The following is a 20,549-nucleotide window of genomic DNA, read 5'->3' as shown; positions in this document are numbered from 1 at the left end:
TTGGAAATGAACTGAAATTTGGAAATAACAAGAAAACTTCACAAAAATCCCAATTTTCTGTTCTTCGTGGCTTCAAAGGACATTGGAAGGATTGTTGCAGATTAAAAACATGATCACTGGATCACAAACTGCCAGCGAAGGCAATGAACACAGGTGAGAAAAAAAAAACAAACAAACAGGAAAACAGAGCAGAAGATGAAATTGAGAAATTCTCACAGAACTGGGTAGAAAATGGATCAAAAAAATGAGAATGATGAGAGGTTCCAGGGATAGAAACTAGAAATATCATCTCTGTAAAGTAGAAATCCTACGAAGTCAGGAACAGATCAGTTGGAAGTGGAAGCAGTAATTAAGAAAAGAAAAGAAAGCTTTCCTAAGCTCAACTCCAGGCTAGTCCCTCCCATTATCCTTACGAAATAGGAAAACAGGAGCTATCACTTCTTTTTTGAAGAAAAAGGAATCTGATTACTTTCTTGCAGAATTTCTGAGAAAAAAAGAAAGAAAAAAGGAACCTGAGATACAGGGAAATCGAGGGATGTGCTCAATTTCTCACCCTAGGAGGAAGTGTGGCTAGAGCCCTGACTTCTGACTTCCAGAGCAGTGCCCTTGGTGTGCAGACGTGCTGGATGTCACCAGTGGCACGAAGGTTTTAAAATTTCTTCTGCAATGAGCTCATCTGCCAATTATTTCAAGTGACACTGAAATAATAGGACAACATGATTATGAAGCTCTGAATTGCAAGGAGGTACTGACTTGAAAGGCCAAAATCAGCTATGAGGATTCTCTCTGGAAAAAAGATTCCTCTCCCTGGTTACTGTCCCTTTCACAAGATTCTAAATAATTCTATGACTTAATGAAGGGCTCATGCAAGAAATTGGGAGAGTTTGTTCAACGGTTGTCAAACACCTTTTCCTAACTTTGCTTGTGAGTTTAAGATCATGACTGTATGTGGGGAAGAATAAAACTCCACTTCATGGTGCAGCCTAAATACATCCATCTGCTGACCGGCAGCCACCACATCCACTAGCTAATCTGAGCAGCCAGCTCCCTCAGGACCAGCACCTCCAATATGCTGAGTCAGATTCAGAGCTCAACTCAGAGTCTGCATCAGAGCTGATTCCTTAGAAAGACACATGCCAAACTCCAGCATTCGGGGCCGACCGCCACGCACCGTCATCCTCTGCCTCACCGCACTGGCTTTCTATGGGTCTTCGGCACTGACAGTACCCGACTACCAACAGCCTCCACTGCCAGCCCGCTCCTCCCAAGCCTGGACAAAGCACGCGTTTGACCGGTGTGGCTGTTTTGTTTTTCTAACTCTCTTAGGGCTTTGCCCTTGTTTCACTTTCTTCAACCCCAGATTTGGCCCCTCCCTCCAGCAGCCATGAGCTTTTAGACTGTAAGGTCACCAGAAACACAATCTGCACCTGCTCAAGACCTGAGACCCCACATCTGTCCTTCCACCGGAAGACAGATGTGCCTTGAGCCACACTCAGCATGTCCAGCCCTGCTGGGTTGGGTGTGAGGAAGGTAGCTGTTACACATAAAGAGGCCCCATCCTGGCTCTCACCTGTGGCCCAGTTCCCTTCTAACACAGAGAGCCAGGCCTTTTATGGACAGATATGTGATTTGAAGCTATTTGCTGTAGTTCGGAGAAACGGACTCATAGAGGCTGCCATAAAACTCAAGGAAGAGGCTATTATTCATCAGAAGGGGAAACACCTAAGTTCCATCAGCTGATTGGAGACAGCTCTCTACATGATTCTGTCTCCTTGAAGTTATATATCCTACTACGAGACGAAGGGACAGTCCGTAGTTCTCCTCAGAATTAACTGATGGAGCCAAGCTGGGAGACTCTAGGAACTCCTTTTTTATTTTTTTGAGGTGGAGTATCACTCTGTCACCCAGGCTGGAGTGCAGTGACAGGATCTCAGCTCATTACAACCTCTGCCTCTCAGATTCGAGCGATTCTCCTGCCTCATCCCTCAGAGTAGCTGAGATTACAGGCATGTACCACCACACTGAGCTAATTTTTTTGTTTTGTTTTGTTTTGTTCTGAGACACAGTTTCGCTCTTGTTGCCCAGGCTGGAGTGCAATGGTGTGATCTCGGCTCACCGCAACCTTTAGCGAGGTTCAAGCGATTCTCTTTCCTCAGCCTCCCAAGTAGCTGAGATTACAGGCATGCACCACCATGCCTGGCTAATTTCGTATTTTTAGTAGAGATGGGGTTTCTCCATGATGGTCAGGCTGGTCTCAAACTCCCGACCTCAGATGGTCCGCCTCCCTCGGCCCCCAAAGTGCTGGGATTATAGGTGTGAGCCACCACACCTGGCCTGTATTTTTAGTAGAGATGGGGTTTCACCATGTTGCCCAGGCTGGTCTTGAGCTCCTGACCTCAAGTGATCCGCCTGCTTCAGCCTCCCAAAGTGCTGGGATCACAGGCATGAGCCACTGTTCCTGGCCAATAACTCCCTTTCTTTGGATAGTAGGCACTCCTCCCTAACTGAAGGAAGGGGACAATTGTTTATCTCTCTCACCATCAAGCTACTTCTGCCAGGCAAGTGGATACAGCTGCTAACAGCACTCACTTCTTGTCCTTCATGCCACGATCCAGAGTACATAGCAAAAGAGAGAGGCGCGTAACTCACCAGTGCCAGGTATGTGCTCTGGCCAGCCCACGTTGTTCAGTCCTGTTGGAGCACTCTGGGAGAGTGGACGGCTTCTTCTAGGGAGATTCAAAGACTCTGGAGAGGTAATGATCGTCTTTCTCCAGCACTGGAAGAGAAGGAAAGAGGCAGAGGGCAAATGAAGAAAAGAAATGACAGCTGTCACTGCCACCCTGCAGTTTTTCTAATTGCTGAGGACTTTTCCTTGGGAACGGAGCACACAACCAAAATATGCACAGCTCCAGGAGGTACTTTCACATCAAAACTCACAAGAAAAACTTCACCTGGAGTCTGCAGTGGGCAACCTGTCTGGCCACATGGATAGGCTGGCATTCCATGGGTGAAGTCAGGATTGTGGAGAAGGTCTTCAGACTCCCAACTCTCCCTGAGCTGGTCAGCCACACAGCCTGATATTTCCCCAAAAGCATGACTGTTAGTTTTAGCTAAGGCATAGTCTTTTTGGAATGCTTCATTAAAATACAACTCACGAAATCCGTGACATCTCCTAATTATGAAACAGACACTGCTCTTCAGACAGAAAGGACCCACTGTTGGCTGTGGCTTTGGGACGACCAGGGATGTGAGCCTTTTCTGTATCATCTCATTGTCCAGAGATAAACCTGGCCCCTCTTGATTTTTTTTCTACCTTATGAAGTTATTGTATTAACTTAAAAATTGTGGTATGTATTCAAATAAACGCCTGTTCCTTTACTTTTTGCTTTTGTATTCCTCATACTATTAAGCAAACAGTGCTCAGAAAATTCTTTTAGTGATTTCCAGAAACATCAATATACAAACAGTGATAAAGATGGAGTAGCACGCTTCACCCCATCCATTTGAACACAACCAAAAACCCTGGCTCCAGAGAGTGTGTAGTCTGAGGACTCTGGAGGCAAACAGCAGCAGGTAGACGGGAAGGAAACCAGAAGTCAAAGTAACACTGATCCTGTGGTGAGTTTCTTTTTTGCTGTTCCTGTGGTGTGCCCTGGTCTGACTCAATTACCAGCTTGAAACTGGACATAAAGGACTCCAAAAGAAGCCCTCTCAGATCTGAAGAGAGGGAAAAGGGTCCTTAAGGGCATGAGGGCTGAGGGATGTGTATTTTAGTGATGATTTCTCCCACCCTATTCCCCTAGGCAATCTCATTATGGTAATGGCAGTGGTGGTCATGCAGACATCTAAAATTCTGAGGGACAGGAATCCTCTCTGGCCAGAGGAACTGTGGTACCAACGCATGGGAGAGAATCCCTGTTTTTTTTTTTTCTATCTCTGTCTCCCTGCCACTTGGTTTCGAGGCAGACACAGTTGCCGCTTGGTTTCATATGGCAGAGAGGGAAAATGAAAGCCCCAGCTTTCCATCAAGAAAACTAGGAATGGAGGGTTCCTAGACACCAGGAGGTGCCTGGGAGAATGCCGAGAAGAAGGGTCGCAAGAAGAAGATCCCATAATGTTGTGGATGACCTCCCAGACTTAACCCCAAGCTGTACGAATGGATCTGACCCCAAACAGCATATACGAGTCTTTGAGAACTGAACCATGGGGTAGAACATGTTTCAGTCCCCACAGGGGCCACTGGGTGATCCACATTATCCAAATGCAAACATCGTAAAACCTGAACTGACATAAGAAACCGCCCCTGAAGACCAGTAAGAACTTGCAGCCTGAACTTAACTGGGTCAACTGCTTAACAAATTTAATAATCATTATTCTCCATAGGAACTAAACAAGGCCCAGAGTCTCATAACATAATCTTTAAGATGCCCAGGATACAATCCAAAATTACCTGACACACAAAGAACTATGAAATCTCAATAACTTTTAAGGGAAAAGATAGTCAACAATGGCAACACCAACATGACACAGTTGTTGGAATTATCAGAAAAAGACTTTAAAGCAGCTCTTACATCACCATGCTCTAAGAAGTAAGGGTGAACACTTTTGACATGAATGAAAAATAATAGCAGATAAATAGATAAAAGAATAAAATGGAGATGTTAGTACTGAAAAATAGAATAACTAAAATAAAATCCAGGGGCAGAGTGCAATTATAAAATGAGATGAAAAAGGAAAGAATCAGTAAGCATGTAAATAGCTCAACAGAAATTATCCAGTTGGAGAACAGAGAGAAAAGGTTGGGGGAAAAAAATCCCCAATAGAACTTCAGGGACCTGTGTGACAACAGCAAAGGTCTAACACTCTGTCGTCAGAGTTCCAGAAGGAGGAGAGAGTGGAGTGCAGAACAATATCAAGAATAATTTCTGAAAGCATCCCAAATATGATTCAAAACATTAACTTACAGACCCAAGAGCTCAGCAAACTGCAAGCTGAAAAATCCAAGGAAATCAATGCCCAGAGACATCATCAACTGCTGAAAATTAGAGACAATGAACAAACCTTAAAGCAGCTAGAAACCACAACAGATCATGCATAGGGGAATATTCATTCACATGCGGATTTTTCAAGGAGGCCAGAAAGAGGTGGAAAAATATTTGTAAAGTGCTAAATCACTGTCAACCCAAAAATCTATATCCAGCAAAAGTATATTCAGGACTGAAGATAAAGTGAGAACATTATCACATGGAGAAAAACCAAGAGAAGTCATAGCCAGTATACCTGTTCTAAAGAAATGTTAAAGGAAGATCTTTACACAAAAGGAAAATGATACCAGAGGGAAACTTTGAACTTCAGAAATGAAGGAAGAGCAACAGAAATAAAAAGAAGCTGGGTAACGGGAGGTGGAACTTGCAGTGAGCTGAGATCCAGCCACTGCACTCCAGCCTGGGGTGACAGAGCGAGACTCTGTCTCAAAAAAAAAAAAAGCAGCAGCTGGGTAAATATAACACACTATTTTTCTCCTCTTAAGTTTTAAAAAATATTTGACAGTTAAACACAAAATTATAGTATTATCTAATGAGGTTTTCAATGTATGCAGATATAATATACATGATAACAACATAAAGGAGGAGGTTAAAGGAACCTATGGGATGGAAGATGTCTACGTTCCTTCCACTCAAAGTGGGAAAATACTAATTCTAACAAGATGGAAATGTTAAGGATGTATATTAATTCCTAGAATTACTAAAAAAACTATACAAAGAAATATAGTTAAAAGCTCAGTAAGTTGAAACGGAAAACTAAAAAAATACCTAAATAATCCAAAAGGAAACACAGCAATGAAAATCAGAGAATGGAAAATGAATGATAACATGGTAAACCTAAATCCAAACACATCAGTAAGTTTATTAAGTTTGAATACTCAAAGCACATAATGAGAAAAACAAATATTAAAATAATTAAGGGAAAAACAACAACTAATAGTATGCTGTCTACAAGAAAACGACTTTCAAAATAATGATAAAAGCAGGTAGAAATTAAAAGGGTGTAAAACCATGACACACAAATACTAATCAAAAAGAAAATGTGAATGGCTCTAGTAATATCAGACAAAACCAATTTCAGAGCAAGGAAAATTACCAGGGACACAGAAGAACATAACAAAATAAGAGTGAATCCACCAAGAAGACATATAATCCTAGATGTCCCTGCATCTAACCACAGACATTCAAAATATATGAAGCAAAATTTTAATTTAATTTAAAGGAGAAGTGGAAAACTCACAATGATCTATTGCTGACTGGAAACTTCAACACTTTTATCACAGTAATCAATAGAACAAATAGAGAAAAACAAGATAACAGACAAAGTGGGCAACACCATCAACCAACTGGAAGTAACTGACGTTTGTAGACTATCCATCCAACAATAGCACAATACCCATTATTTTCAAGTGCACATGGAACATTCACCAAGAGAGGCTATATCCTTGGTGATAATCATAATAATGAAATAATAAAAAAAAGTTTGAAAGTATGAAATCATACAAAGTATGTTTCTCTGATCACAATGGAATTAAACTATAAATCAGTAATAGAAAGGTAACTCTATTACTTTTCTTATAAAGGAAATCCTAGTCTATTTAGAAATTAACACACTTCCAAAATTAAAAGTCCACTGTAGTCCAGTGATTGCTTTGAGAACAGTGACCTAGTGCTCTTATTCACTCAATATATGTGCTATTATTCCTGCGGTTGTAACCCTTGCATGTTACACCATATTATTACTTGCTTCTTTTCATACTTTTTTCAGAATTATACCTGCAGTTTATCTTTTTGTGTTTACACAAAAATATGGCTTATGTATATCTGAGTAGTTGAAACTAGTAGAAACTACCAAACCGGCTGGGCGCAGTGGCTCATGCCTGTAATCCCAGCACTTTGGGAAGCTGAGGCGGGTGGATCACGAGGTCAGGAGATGGAGACCATCCTGGCTAACACGGTGAAACCTGTCTCTACTAAAAATACAAAAAATTAACTGGGCTTGGTGGTGGGCTCTTGTAGTCCCAGCTAGTCGGGAGGCTGATGCAGGAGAATGGTGTGAACCCGGGAAGCAGAGCTTGCAGTCAGCCGGTATCATGCCACTGCACTCCAGCCTGGGCGACAGAGCTAGACTCTGCCTGAAAAAAAAAAAAAAAAACAAGAGAAACTACCAAACCATATTTGACTCAACTAGTCAAATATGCTCAACTAGTATATAATCTCTATTTTCTATTAAACTATCAGAAATTATCTCTAGGCCTCCAAACCTTTTACAGTCAAAGAATCTTAGGCTTGGAATTCTCTCAGAATCTACTTCAATCCCGGTTAAAGGGAAACTGGACCCTGTACATGTATTCATGCAGGTCACATCACATTTTATTTTTTTTAATAGCCACTTAAGCTTGTGACTAGAGTTGACTCTTACACCACATGGGTTTGAACTGCATGAGTTTACTTATGTATGGATTTTCTTCCACCTCTGCCACTTCTGAGACAACAAGACCAGCTGCTTCTCTCCTTCCTCCTCCTTAGCCTATGGAATGTGAAGATGATGAGGATGAAGACCTTTATCACAATCCACTTCCAGTGAACAAATAGTAAATATAGTTTCTCTTCCCTCTGATTTTCTTAACATGTTCTCTTTCTCTAGTTTACTTTATTGCAACAATACTATAGATACTACTTATAATATCTTACAACATACAAAATAAGTTAGACTGTTTATGCTATTAACAAGGCTTCTGGTCAACAGTAGGCTATTGATAGTTAAGTTTTTCAGGAGACAAAAATTATACATGACGCTAAGTACGGTGGCTCACACCTATAATCCCAGAACTTTGGGAGGCCGAGGCAGGCGGATCACCTGAGCTCAGGAGTTTGAGACCAGCCTGGTGAACATGGTGAAATCCTGTCTCTACTAAGAATACAAAAATTAGCCAGGGGTGGTGGCATGCACCTGTAATCCCAGCTACTAGGGGGGCTGAGGCAGGAGAATTGCTTGAACCCAGGAGGTGGGGGTTGCAGTGAGCTGAGATCATGCCACTGCACTCCAGCCTGGGGAACAGAGCAAGACTCCATCTCAAAAAAAAAAAAAAAATTTATAAATGGATTTTCGACTGTGTGGGTGGTTGGTACCCCTAACCCCTGCATGGTTTAAGGGCCAACTGAATGCCTTTTGACAAAATGTTTTCTCAGGTCACTTCTCATAGGTGTTACTTAAACATTCTCTAAGTCTTTCCTTCTTGTTCTACAGAAAATTTGTCATGCCATTTTTATGTTAAAAACCATGTTAAAAATTTATCATGCCATTTTTATGTTAAAAACCATGTTAAAAATTTATCATGCCATTTTATGTTAAAAAGGCTGCCTGCTGCTTATAAAGTCAAGGTCTATTGGCAGGGAGCCCAGAGTTCTTCAAATATTATTTTCTGACTACTGTAACAACTCTTGCCATCCATCTCTCTACCACCAGGCACCTGCTCGCTACTTCCCTGATACTCTATGAATTTGCATACTACCATACAAAGTCAGGAGATTGAGACCATCCTGGCTAACACGATGAACTCCTGTCTCTACTAAAAATACAAAAAATTAGCCAGGCGTGGTGACAGCACCTGTAGTCCCAGCTACTTGGGAGGCTGAGGCAGGAGAATGGTGTGAACCCGGGAGGCAGAGCTTGCAGTGATGTTGCTATCCCCTCTATTTGAACTACGTTTCCCTGCTGAAACGTTATCCATTCTTAGGAAAGTGTCTCATTTTATGCAAAGTCTTTCCTAATGTTCCATCTACACAGAATTACCCACCTCCTCCTCTCTGTTAACAGTATTTTGTTGATATCACTGTAGCACCTGTATTGTTGTATAATCACTACACAAACCTTAGTACCTGGAAGTGGGATACAGCTACAACAAACACCTACAAATTTGGAAGGGACTTTGGAATTGGGCAGTAGGCAGAGGCTGGAAGAAAAATCAAAAGAATATACACTAGAAAGGAAGAAATAACTCCCCGCCCCATTTTCAGGTGATATGGTTGCTTACAGAGAGAGTTTCAAATAATTTATAAAAAACAACTACCTTTGAACTAGCAAATGAATTCAGCAGAGTCACAGGATACAGTATCAACACATATACTAAAAATAAACTTGTGGAAAATGAAATTTAAAACACAGTATTTGTAGTAGTTCCTAGGAAAATTAAATACAAAAGTACACATTTAAAAAATGCATAGGATCCACATGCAGAAAATTACAAAATTCTGACAAAAGAAGATAAAGAAAACCTAAATAAATGAAAAGATATACCTGTATTCTTGTGTTGGGAGACAAAACATAATAAAGATGACAGTTTTCCATAAATTATAAGTTTTCTGCAGTCTCATCAAGATTCTCAGCAAAGCATTTATAGACAAGACAAACTTATTTTAATATTTACTATTGGAAGGAGGTAGCCATGGAACGGGTAAAACAATGTTGAAAAAAAGAAATACAGTGGAAGGACTCCATCTAATCAACACGAATGCTCAGTACATAGCTATGAAGATGAAGACAGTGTGGCACTGGTGGACGCATAGACAAACGTGTCAACAGTACCAAACAGAGAGCCTAGAAACAGGCATAAGTATATCCAACTGGTTTTTGGCAAAGGTGCAAAAGTAATTCAATGAGGAATAATAACTCTTTTCAACAAGTGGTCCAACAGTATCCACAGGCAGGAAAAAAAAAAAAGAAAAGAAAGAAAGAAAAGAAACTTCACCTAAATCCCACAACTTACACAACCATAAGAAAGAATGAGATCATTCCCTTTTACAGCAACATGGTTGCCACTGGAGGCCTTTATGCTAGGGAAACTGACACAGGAACAGACAACCAAATACCACATGTTGTCACAAGTAGGAGCTAAAGATTGAGTACATATGGACACAAAGAAGACAACAACAGATTCTGGGGCCTCCCTGAGGGTGGAGGGCAGGAGGAGGGTGAGGACTGAAAAACTACCCATCCAGTATTATACTTATTACCTGGGTGACAAAATAATCTGTACACCAAACCCTTATAACACGCAATTTGCCCATATAACAAACCTGCACATGTACCCCTGAGCCTAAAAAAAAGTCAAAAAAAGTAACTGGAAATTAATCACAAACTTAAATGTGAAAAGTACAATGATAAAACTTTTGAAAAAACAAGAAAATCTTTAAGACTTAGGGGTCACTAAAGAGTTTTTAGACATGACGCCAAAAGCACATCCATAAATGGAAAAAATTGATTAACTAGACTTCAACGACATTTAAAATTTTGTTCTGTGAAGACCCTGGTAAGAAGATGAAAAAACAAGCTACAGACTGGGTGATAATGTTTGTAAACCGCATACTCAACAAAGGACTAATATCTGGAATATGAATATATATAATACACAGACACATATACATTCTGTCTCTCAAAGATCAACATTAAAAAAAATGCCTTACCTCTCAATTGTTTGGGCAGAGAAAAGGAAAAGGCTATCCAGTTAGAAAATGGATACAAGAATAGAAAAAGTAGTTCACCTAAACTGTTGTACCAATGGCAAATATGCACGTGAAAATATTTTCTACATTATTGCCCCTTAGAACCCAACCATTTCCAAAATGAGTTATCACTACACCGCTATTGCTATTATGGTAAAAATTTAAAAATAGCAAAAAAATAAATATGCTGATAAGAGTGCTGAGAAACTGGATCATGCAAACATTACTGGTGGGAAGGTAAAATGGTACAGCCCTCTGGAAAATAATGTGGCAGATTCTGATAAAACTAAACAGACAACTATCATATGGCCCAACAATTGTACTCTTGGGTATTTACCCTAGAGAAAAGAAAACATATGTTATTAAACATATTATTTATAATAGCCTAAACCTGGAAACCATCTAGATGTCCTCCAACAGGTGAATGATTAAACAAGTCACTGTACTTCCAGGCCATGGAACATGGAATACTGTCAGCAACATACATGCAGCCACTGTGCTGCCACATTATAATAATCAAGATGCCCAGTTTTCAACAAAAAATTATGATACAAAGAAACAAGAAAGTGGCCAGGTGCAGTGGCTCACACCTGTAATCCCAGCACTTTGGGAGGCTGAGGCAGGTGGATCACGAGGTCAGGAGATTGAGACCATCCTGGCTAACATGGTGAAACCCCGTCTCTACTAAAAATACAAAAAATTAGCCGGGCATGGTGGCGGGCACCAATAGTCCCAGTTACTTGGGAGGCTGAGGCAGGAGAATAGTGTGAACCCAGGGGGTGAAGCTTGCAGTAAGCTGAGATTGTGCTCCTCCACTCCAGCCTGGGCGACACAGCGAGACTTCGTCTCCAAAAAAAAAAAAAAAAGAAAGTATGGCCCACTCACAGAAAGAAAAGAAATGAACAAAAACCGCCCCTAAGAAAGCACAGGGTCTTACTAAACAAAGACTCTAATCAACTGTTTTAAATATGCTTAAAGAGCTAAGTGAAACCAAAACCACTAAAGGAACCAAAAGAATGATGTCTCATCAGATGGAATACCAATAAAGAGAAAGTATTAAAAAAACAGGTAAAAGTTCTGGAGTTGAAAAGTACAATAACTAAAATTCAATGTTACAATATGTCTCAGTAGGCAGAAAAAAGAATCAGTGGATTCTTTTTTTCTGTGGATGGCCAATTGAGATTGGATGACCAACTGAGATTTTCCAATATGAAGGAAAGAAGCATGAAGAAAATTAATAGAACCTAGGGCACCATCAAGCACACCAACATACCCATAATGGAATCTCAAAAGAAAGAGAGAAAGACCAGATGCAGTGGCTCACACCTGTAATCCCAGCACTTTGGGAGGTGAAGCAGGGCAGATCACCTGAGGTCAGAAGTTTGAGACCAGGCTCACCAACATGGAGGAGCCCCATCTCTACTAAAAAATAGAAAAAATATTAGCCGGGCCTGGTGGCGCATGCCTGTAATCCCAGCTACTTGGGAGGCTGAGACAGGATAATCGCTTGAACTTAGGAAGTGGAGGTTGTGGTGAGCCAAGATGGCACCACTGCACTCCAGCCTGGGCAACAAGAGCGAAACTCCATCTCAAAAAAAAAAAAAAAAAAAAAGAAAGAAAGAAAGAAAGAAAAAAATTAGAAAGACTTTTTGAAGAAATAATTGCTGAAAATTCCTAAATTTGATAAAGTACATGAATCTACACATCCAAGAAGCTCAGTGAACTCAATGGTGGATAAACATAAAGACTCACACTGACACACATTGGAATAAAATAGCTGAAAACCAAAGACAAAAAGCGAATCTTGAAATCAACAATAGAGAAGTAATTCACCATGTACCAGGGATTCTGAATAAGATTAACAGCTGATTTCTCCTCAGAAACCAAGAAGGCCGGAGGCAGTGAGACGACACATATAAAAGAGGGAAAGAAAAAAAATGTTCAGCAAGAATTCTGTATCTGGGAAAACCGTACTTCAAAACTGAATGGAAAAATTATCCCAGGCAAATAATAACCAAAAGAGAGCGGGAGTGTCTATACCAGCACCAGAGAAAATAGATTTTAAGTTGCAAACTGCTGTAAAAACAAAGAAATACATTATAGATTGATTAAAAAGTCAGTTCATCAAGAAGATATAACAATTACAAACATAGGTACCTACCAACTGAGCAACAAAAATCGACAGAAATCACGTGACAAAGAGACAGTTCTGCAATAATAGTTGGAGACTTCAACACCCTTTCAATAATAAATGGACATAGGGCCAATGAGGAAATAGAGGTCTTGAACAATACTATAAACCAATTAAAACTAACAGACACATACAGGACACTAAACCAAACCACAACAGAATACACATGCTTCTCAAGTACACATGGAACATTCTCCAGAAGAGACCATAAGTGAGACCAGAAAACAAATTTCAGTAAATAATTTTTTTTTTTTTTTTTTTTTTTTTTGAGATGGAGTTTCACTCTTGTTGCCCAGGCTGGAGTGCAATGGCATGATCTTGGCTCACTGCAACCTCTGCCTCCCAGGCTCAAGCAATTCTCCTGCCTTAGCCTCCTGAGTAGCTGGGATTATAGGCACGCACCACCACACCCAGCTAATTTTGTGTTTTTAGTAGAGACAGGGTTTCACCAGGTTGGTCAGCCTGGTCTCAAACTCCTGACTTCAAGTGATCTGCCTGCCTCAGCCTCCCAAAGTGCTGGAATTACGAGCATGAGCCACCGTGCCTGGCCAGTAAATTTTAAAAGACTGAATTCATACAAAGTATCTTTTCTGACTGCAATGTAATGAAACTAGACATCAATAGCAGAACTGGAAAATTCACAAATATGTGGAAATTAATACAATATTAAACAGCCAGTGAGCCAAAGAAGAAATCATAAGATTTCACAGAAATGGCCGGGCGCGGTGGCTCAAGCCTGGAATCCCAGCACTTTGGGAGGCCGAGACGGGCGGATCACGAGGTCAGGAGATCGAGACCATCCTGGCTAACACGGTGAAACCCCGTCTCTACTAAAAACACACACAAAAAAAACTAGCCGGGCGAGGTGGCAGCGCCTGTAGTCCTCGCTACTCGGGAGGCTGAGGCAGGAGAATGGCGTAAACCCGGGAGGCGGAGCTTGCAGTGAGCTGAGATCCGGCCACTGCACTCCAGCCCGGGCGACAGAGCAAGACTCCGTCTCGCAGTGGCGGGCGCCTGTAGTCCCAGCTACTCGGGAGGCTGAGGCAGGAGAATGGCGTGAACCCAGGAGGCGGAGCTTGCAGTGAGCCGAGATTGCGCCACTGCACTCCAGCCTGGGCAACAGAGCGAGACTCCGTCTCAAAAAAAAAAAAAAAAAAAAAAAAGATTTCACAGAAAAGAAAAGAAGAAATCACAAAATTAGAAAATACTGTGAGATGAATGAAAACAAAAACACAACCTATCAAAACTTATGGATGCAGTGAAGGCTATGCTGAGAGGGAACTTTCTAGTTGTAAAAGCCTACATTAAAAAAGAATTTCTCTTACAAAGAGACTTAGACTCCCATACAATAATAATGGGAGACTTCAACACCCCACTGTCAACATTAGACAGATCAACGAGACAGAAAGTTAACAAGGATATCCAGGAGTTGAACTCATCTCTGCACCAAGCGGACCTAATAGACATCTACAGAACACTCCACCCCAAATCAACAGAATATATATTCTTCTCAGCACCACATCACACTTATTCCAAAATTGACCACATACTTGGAAATAAAGCACTCCTCAGCAAATGTACAAGAACAGAAATTATAACAAACTGTCTCTCAGACCACAGTGCAATCAAACTAGAACTCAGGACTAAGAAACTCAATCAAAACCGCTCAACTACATGGAAACTGAACAACCTGCTCATGAATGACTACTGAGTACATAACGAAACGAAGGCAGAAATAAAGATGTTCTTTGAAACCAATGAGAACAAAGACACAACATACCCGAATCTCTGGGACACATTTAAAGCAGTGTGTAGAGGGAAATTTATAGCACTAAATGCCCACAAGAGAAAGCTAGAAAGATCTAAAATTGACACTCTAATATCACAATTAAAAGAACTAGAGAAGCAAGAGCAAATACATTCAAAAGCTAGCAGAAGGCAAGAAATAACTAAGATCAGAGCAGAACTGAAGGAGATAGAGACACAAAAAACCCTCCAAAAAATCAATGAATCCAGGAGTTGGTTTTTTGAAAAGATCAACAAAATTGACAGACCGCTAGCAAGACTAATAAAGAAAAGAGAGAAGAATCAAATAGATGCAATAAAAAATGATAAAGGGGACATCACCACCAACCCCACAGAAATACAAACTACCATCAGAGAATACTATAAACACCTCCACGCAAATAAACTAGAAAATCTAGAAGAAATGGATAATTTCCTGGACACTTACACTCTCCCAAGACTAAACCAGGAAGAAGTTGAATCCCTGAATAGACCAATAGCAGGCTCTGAAATTGAAGCAATAATTAATAGCCTACCAACCAAAAAACGTCCAGGACCAGAAGGATTCACAGCTGAATTCTACCAGAAGTACAAGGCAGAACTGGTACCATTCCTTCTGAAACTATTCCAATCAATAGAAAAAGAGCGAATCCTCCCTAACTCATTTTATGAGGCCAACATCATCCTGATACCAAAGCCTGGCAGAGACAACAAAAAAAGAGAATTTTAGACCAATATCCTTGATGAACATCGATGCAAAAATTCCCAATAAAATACTGGCAAGCCGAATCCACCAGCACATCAAAAAGCTTATCCACCATGATCAAGTGGGCGCAAGGCTGGTTCAACATATGCAAATCAATAAACGTAATCCAACATATAAACAGAACCAAAGACAAAAACCACATGATTATCTCAATAGATGCAGAAAAGGCCTTTGACAAAATTCAACAGCCCTTCATGCTAAAAACGCTCAATAAATTCAGTATTGATGGAACATATCTCAAAATAATAAGAGCTATTTATGACAAACCCACAGCCAATATCATACTGAATGGGCAAAAACTGGAAGCATTCCCTTTGAAAACTGGCACAAGACAGGGATGCCTTCTCTCACCACTCCTATTCAACATAGTGTTGGAAGTTCTGGCTAGGGCAATCAGGCAAGAGAAAGAAATCAAGGGGATTCAGTTAGGAAAAGAAGAAGTCAAATTGTCCCTGTTTGCAGATGACATGATTGTATATTTAGAAAACCCCATCATCTCAGCCCAAAATCTCCTTAAGCCAATAAGCAACTTCAGCAAAGTCTCAGGATACAAAATCAATGTGCAAAAATCACAAGCATTCTTATACACCAGTAACAGACAAACAGAGAGTCAAATCATGAATGAACTTCCATTCACAATTGCTTCAAAGAGAATAAAATACCTAGGAATTCAACTTCCAAGGGATGTAAAGGACCTCTTCAAGGAGAACTACAAACCACTGCTCAGTGAAATAAAAGACGACACAAACAAATGGAAGAACATACCATGCTCATGGATAGGAAGAATCAATATTGTGAAAATGGTCATACTGCCCAAAGTAATTTATAGATTCAATGCCATCCCCATCAAGCTACCAATGAGTTTCTTCACAGAATTGGAAAAAACTGCTTTAAAGTTCATATGGAACCAAAAAAGAGCCCGCATTGCCAAGACAATCCTAAGTCAAAAGAACAAAACTGGAGGCATCATGCTACCTGACTTCAAACTATACTACAAGGCTACAGTAACCAAAACAGCATGGTACTAGTACCAAAACAGAGATACAGACCAATGGAACAGAACAGAGTCCTCAGAAATAATACACACATCTACAGCCATCTGATCTTTGACAAACCTGATGAAAACAAGAAATGGGGAAAGGATTCCCTATTTAATAAATGGTGTTGGGAAAATTGGCTAGCCATAAGTAGAAAGCTGAAACTGGATCCTTTCCTTACTCCTTATACAAAAATTAATTCAAGATGGATTAGAGACTTAAATGTTAGACCTAATACCATAAAAACCCTAGAAGAAAATGTAGGTAATACCATTCAGGACATAGGCATGGGCAAGGACTTCATGTCTAAAACACCAAAAGCAATGGCAACAAAAGACAAAATTGACAAATGGGATCTCATTAAACTAAAGAGCTTCTGCACAGCAAAAGAAACTACCATCAGAGTGAACAGGCAACCTACAGAATGGGAGAACATTTTTGCAATCTATTCATCTGATAAAGGGCTAATATCCAGAACCTACAAAGAACTCAAACAAATTTACAAGAAAAAAACAATCCCATCAAAAACTGGGCAAAGGATATGAACAGACATTTCTCAAAAGAAGACATGCATACAGCCAACAGACACATGAAAAAATGCTCATCATCACTGGCCATCAGAGAAATGCAAATTAAAACCACAATGAGATACCATCTCACACCAGTTAGAATGGCAATCATTAAAAAGTCAGGAAACAACAGGTGCTGGAGAGGATGTGGAGAAATAGGAACACTTTTACACTGTTGGTGGGATTGTAAACTAGTTCAACCATTATGGAAAACAGTATGGCGGTTCCTCAAGGATCTAGAAGTAGAAGTACCATATGACCCAGCCATCCCATTACTGGGTATATACCCAAAGGACTATAAATCATGCTGCTATAAAGCCACATGTACACGTATGTTCATTGTGGCACTATTCACAATAGCAAAGACTTGGAATCAACCCAAATGTCCATCAGTGACAGATTGGATTAAGAAAATGTGGCACATAGACACCATAGAATACTATGCAGCCATAAAAAAGGATGAGTTTGTAGAGACATGGATGCAGCTGGAAACCATTCTCAGCAAACCATCGCAAGAACAGAAAACCAAACACCGCATGTTCTCACTCATAGATGGGAACTGAACAGTGAGATCACCTGGACTCGGGAAGGGGAACATCACACACCAGGGCCTATTATGGGGAGGAGGGAGGGGGGAGGGATTGCATTAGGAGTTATACCTGATGTAAATGACGAGTTGATGGGTGCTGACGAGTTGATGGGTGCAGCACACCAACATGGCACAAGTATACATATGTAACAAACCTGCACATTATGCACATGTACCCTAGAACTTAAAGTATAATAATTTTTAAAAAAAGAAAATATTTCTAAAATTTTATCACAGATGAGTGGATGGACTTGCTCTCTATGTAATATGAAATTAATCTATTTTATTAAAATTTAAAAGGACAAAAAAAAACAATTTCTCAAATCAATAGCCTAATTTTACACCTTAAATAACAAGAAAAAGCAGCACAAACTAACCCCAAAGCTAACACATGGAAGAAAATAATAAAGATGAAATTAGGCCGGGCGCAGTGGCTCACGCCTGTAATCCCAGCACTTTGGGAGGCTGAGACGGGTGGATCACGAGGTCAGGAGATCGAGACCATCCTGGCTAACACGGTGAAACTCTGTCTCTACTAAAAAAGTACGAAAAACTGGCCGGGCAAGGTGGCGGGTGCCTGTAGTCCCTGCTACTCAGGAGGCTGAGGCAGGAGAATGGCGTGAACCCTGGAGGCAGAGCTTGCAGTGAGCAGAGATCGCGCCACTGCACTCCAGTCGGGGTGACAGAGCAAGACTCCGTCTCAAAAAAAAAAAAAAAAAAAAAAAAAAAGATGAAATTAGAGACACATTAAATATAGTAATAGAAAAACAATAGAGGCCAGGTGCAGTGGCTCAGACCTGTAATCCCAGCACTTAGGGAAGCTTGAGCCCAGGAGTTGGAGACAGCTTGGGCAACTTGGTGAAACTCTGTCTCTACCAAAAATACCAAATACCAGTCTCATAACTCAGTCTCTAAATAAATAAATAAACGAATAGATAGATAGATAAAAAATTAAAAGTGGAATAAAAATAAGAAAAATAATAGAGAAAATCAAGACAATCAAAAACAGATTCTATGAAAAGACTAACAAAATTGATAAACATTTAGCTATACTGAGAAAAAAAGAGAAAATAGAAATTACTAAAATTAGAGAGTGGAGGCATTACTATTGATGTTACAGAAATTTAAAAGGATTATAAGAAAACACTGTGGACAATTATTGTATATCAACAGGTTAGATATGTAGATAAAATGGAGACATTCTTAAGAAAAACACAAGCTATTAACACCAAAATGACTCAAGAAGAAATATAAACTTTGGCTGGGTGCAGTGGCTCACGCCTGTTATCCCAGCACTTTGGGAGGCAGAGGTGGGTGGATCACTTGAAGTACAGAGGTCGAGACCAGCCTGGCCAACATGGTGAAACCCTGTCTCTACCAAAAAATATAAAAATTAGCCATGCATGGCGGTGCATGCCTGTAGTCCCAGGTACTCAGGAGGCTGAAGCAGTAGAATCGCTTGAACCCAGGAGGTGGAGGTTGCAGTGAGTCAAGATCACGCAGCTGCACTCTAGCCTGGGTGACAGAGCAAGACGCTGTCTCAAAACAAAACAAAACAAAACAAAAAGAAATATAAATTCTGAACAGATCTATGACAAGTAAAGAATTGTTTTTTCACCAACCTGATGCTAAAAGAAAAGAAAAAAGAATTGAATCAATAATCAGAAACCCCGCAACAAAGAAAAGTCCAGGACCAGAAAGCTTCACTGCTGAACCCTACAAGACATTTAAAGAAGAATCTTTCTCAAACGCTTCCAAAAAATAGAAGAGGAGAGAACACTTCCTAATTCATTCTATAAGAACGGAATCACTCTGATACCAAAGCCAGACAAAAACATCACAAGAAAAGAAAACTGCAGATCAATACATATTCAATGTAATATGCCACATTAATAGAGCAAAGAAAACATGCATGATTATCTCAGTCGATGCAGAAAAACCGTCATCAAAATTGATCATGCACGTAAAAAATCTAGCACCCTTTCATGATAAAAACACTAGAAATAGAAAGGAACTTCCTTAACATGATAAAACAGCATTTGTGAAAAACACACAGCTAACATCATACTCGATAGTGAAAGACTGAAAGCTTTAATCCTAAAACCAAAGAGACAAGGATGCCCCAGTTCACCACTTCGGCTCAACATTGTTATGCAAGTTCTACCCAGAGCAAGTAGGGCAAAAAAGAGAAATCAAAGGCATCTAAACTGGAAAGGAAGTAAAATAATCTGTTTTTTACAAATGATGTAATCTTATACATAAAAATTTCTAAAAATACACAAAAATATTCTTTTTTTTCAGGATACAGGATCAATAAACAAAAATCAATTGTATTTTTATGCTCTAGCAATGGATAATCCCAAAATGAAGCTTAAAAAAATTTCCATTTATGATGTCATCAAAAAGAATAAAATACTTAGGAAAAATTTTAACCAAGGATGTGCAAGACTTTTTACAGTGAAAACCACAAAACTCTGCTGAAAGCAATTCAAGAACACCCCCCAAAAATGGAAAGACACCCAATGTTCATGGATTTGAAGACTTAATATTATTAATATGGCACTACTCTCCCAAGTGATCTACAGATTGAATGCAATCCTATGGAAATCTCAAGGGCCTTTATTTTTATTTTTATTTTTGCAGAAATGGAAAATTAATTATAAGATTCATATGAAACTGCAAGGTCCAGCAAATAGCCAAAACAATTTTGAAAAAGAACAAAGAAGACTCTCATATTCCAATTTCAAAACTTATTGTAAAACTATGATAATCAAAACAATGTGGTACTGACATAAAGACAGACATATAAGCTAATAGGATAGAATTGGGAGTCAAAAATAAACCCACACATCTAAGGTAATTTGACTTTTTTTTTTTTTTTTTTTTTTTTTGAGACAGGGTCTCACTCTGTCGCCCAGGCTGGAGTGCAGTGGTGCAATCTTGGCTCACTGCAACCTCTGCCTCCCGGGTTCAAGCGATTCTCCTGCCTTAACCTCCTGAGTAGCTGTGAGTACAGGCATGTGCCACCACACCTGGCTAATTTTTGTATTTTTAGTAGAGAC

At 39.9% G+C, this 20,549-nt stretch overlaps 1 protein-coding gene across 3 annotated transcripts in view; it reads right to left on the bottom strand.

Moving 5' to 3' along the window:
* The window catches only part of ARHGEF4 (Rho guanine nucleotide exchange factor 4), a 209,577-nt gene that overhangs the window by 101,854 nt on the left and 87,174 nt on the right, over nt 1-20,549 (bottom strand). For all 3 annotated transcript variants that reach the window (XM_008019143.3, XM_073019577.1, XM_037986345.2), the window contains one exon: nt 2,650-2,776. In XM_008019143.3, the coding sequence (XP_008017334.3) occupies nt 2,650-2,776 (127 nt within the window). The remainder of the gene's footprint in view (nt 1-2,649; nt 2,777-20,549) is intronic.

This window comes from Chlorocebus sabaeus, chromosome 10 (genome assembly GCF_047675955.1).
Source record: "Chlorocebus sabaeus isolate Y175 chromosome 10, mChlSab1.0.hap1, whole genome shotgun sequence".
NCBI classification, from domain to species: domain Eukaryota; kingdom Metazoa; phylum Chordata; class Mammalia; order Primates; family Cercopithecidae; genus Chlorocebus; species Chlorocebus sabaeus.
The sequence above is the reverse complement of the archived record's forward strand: the minus strand, read 5'-3'. Positions and strand labels throughout refer to the sequence as shown.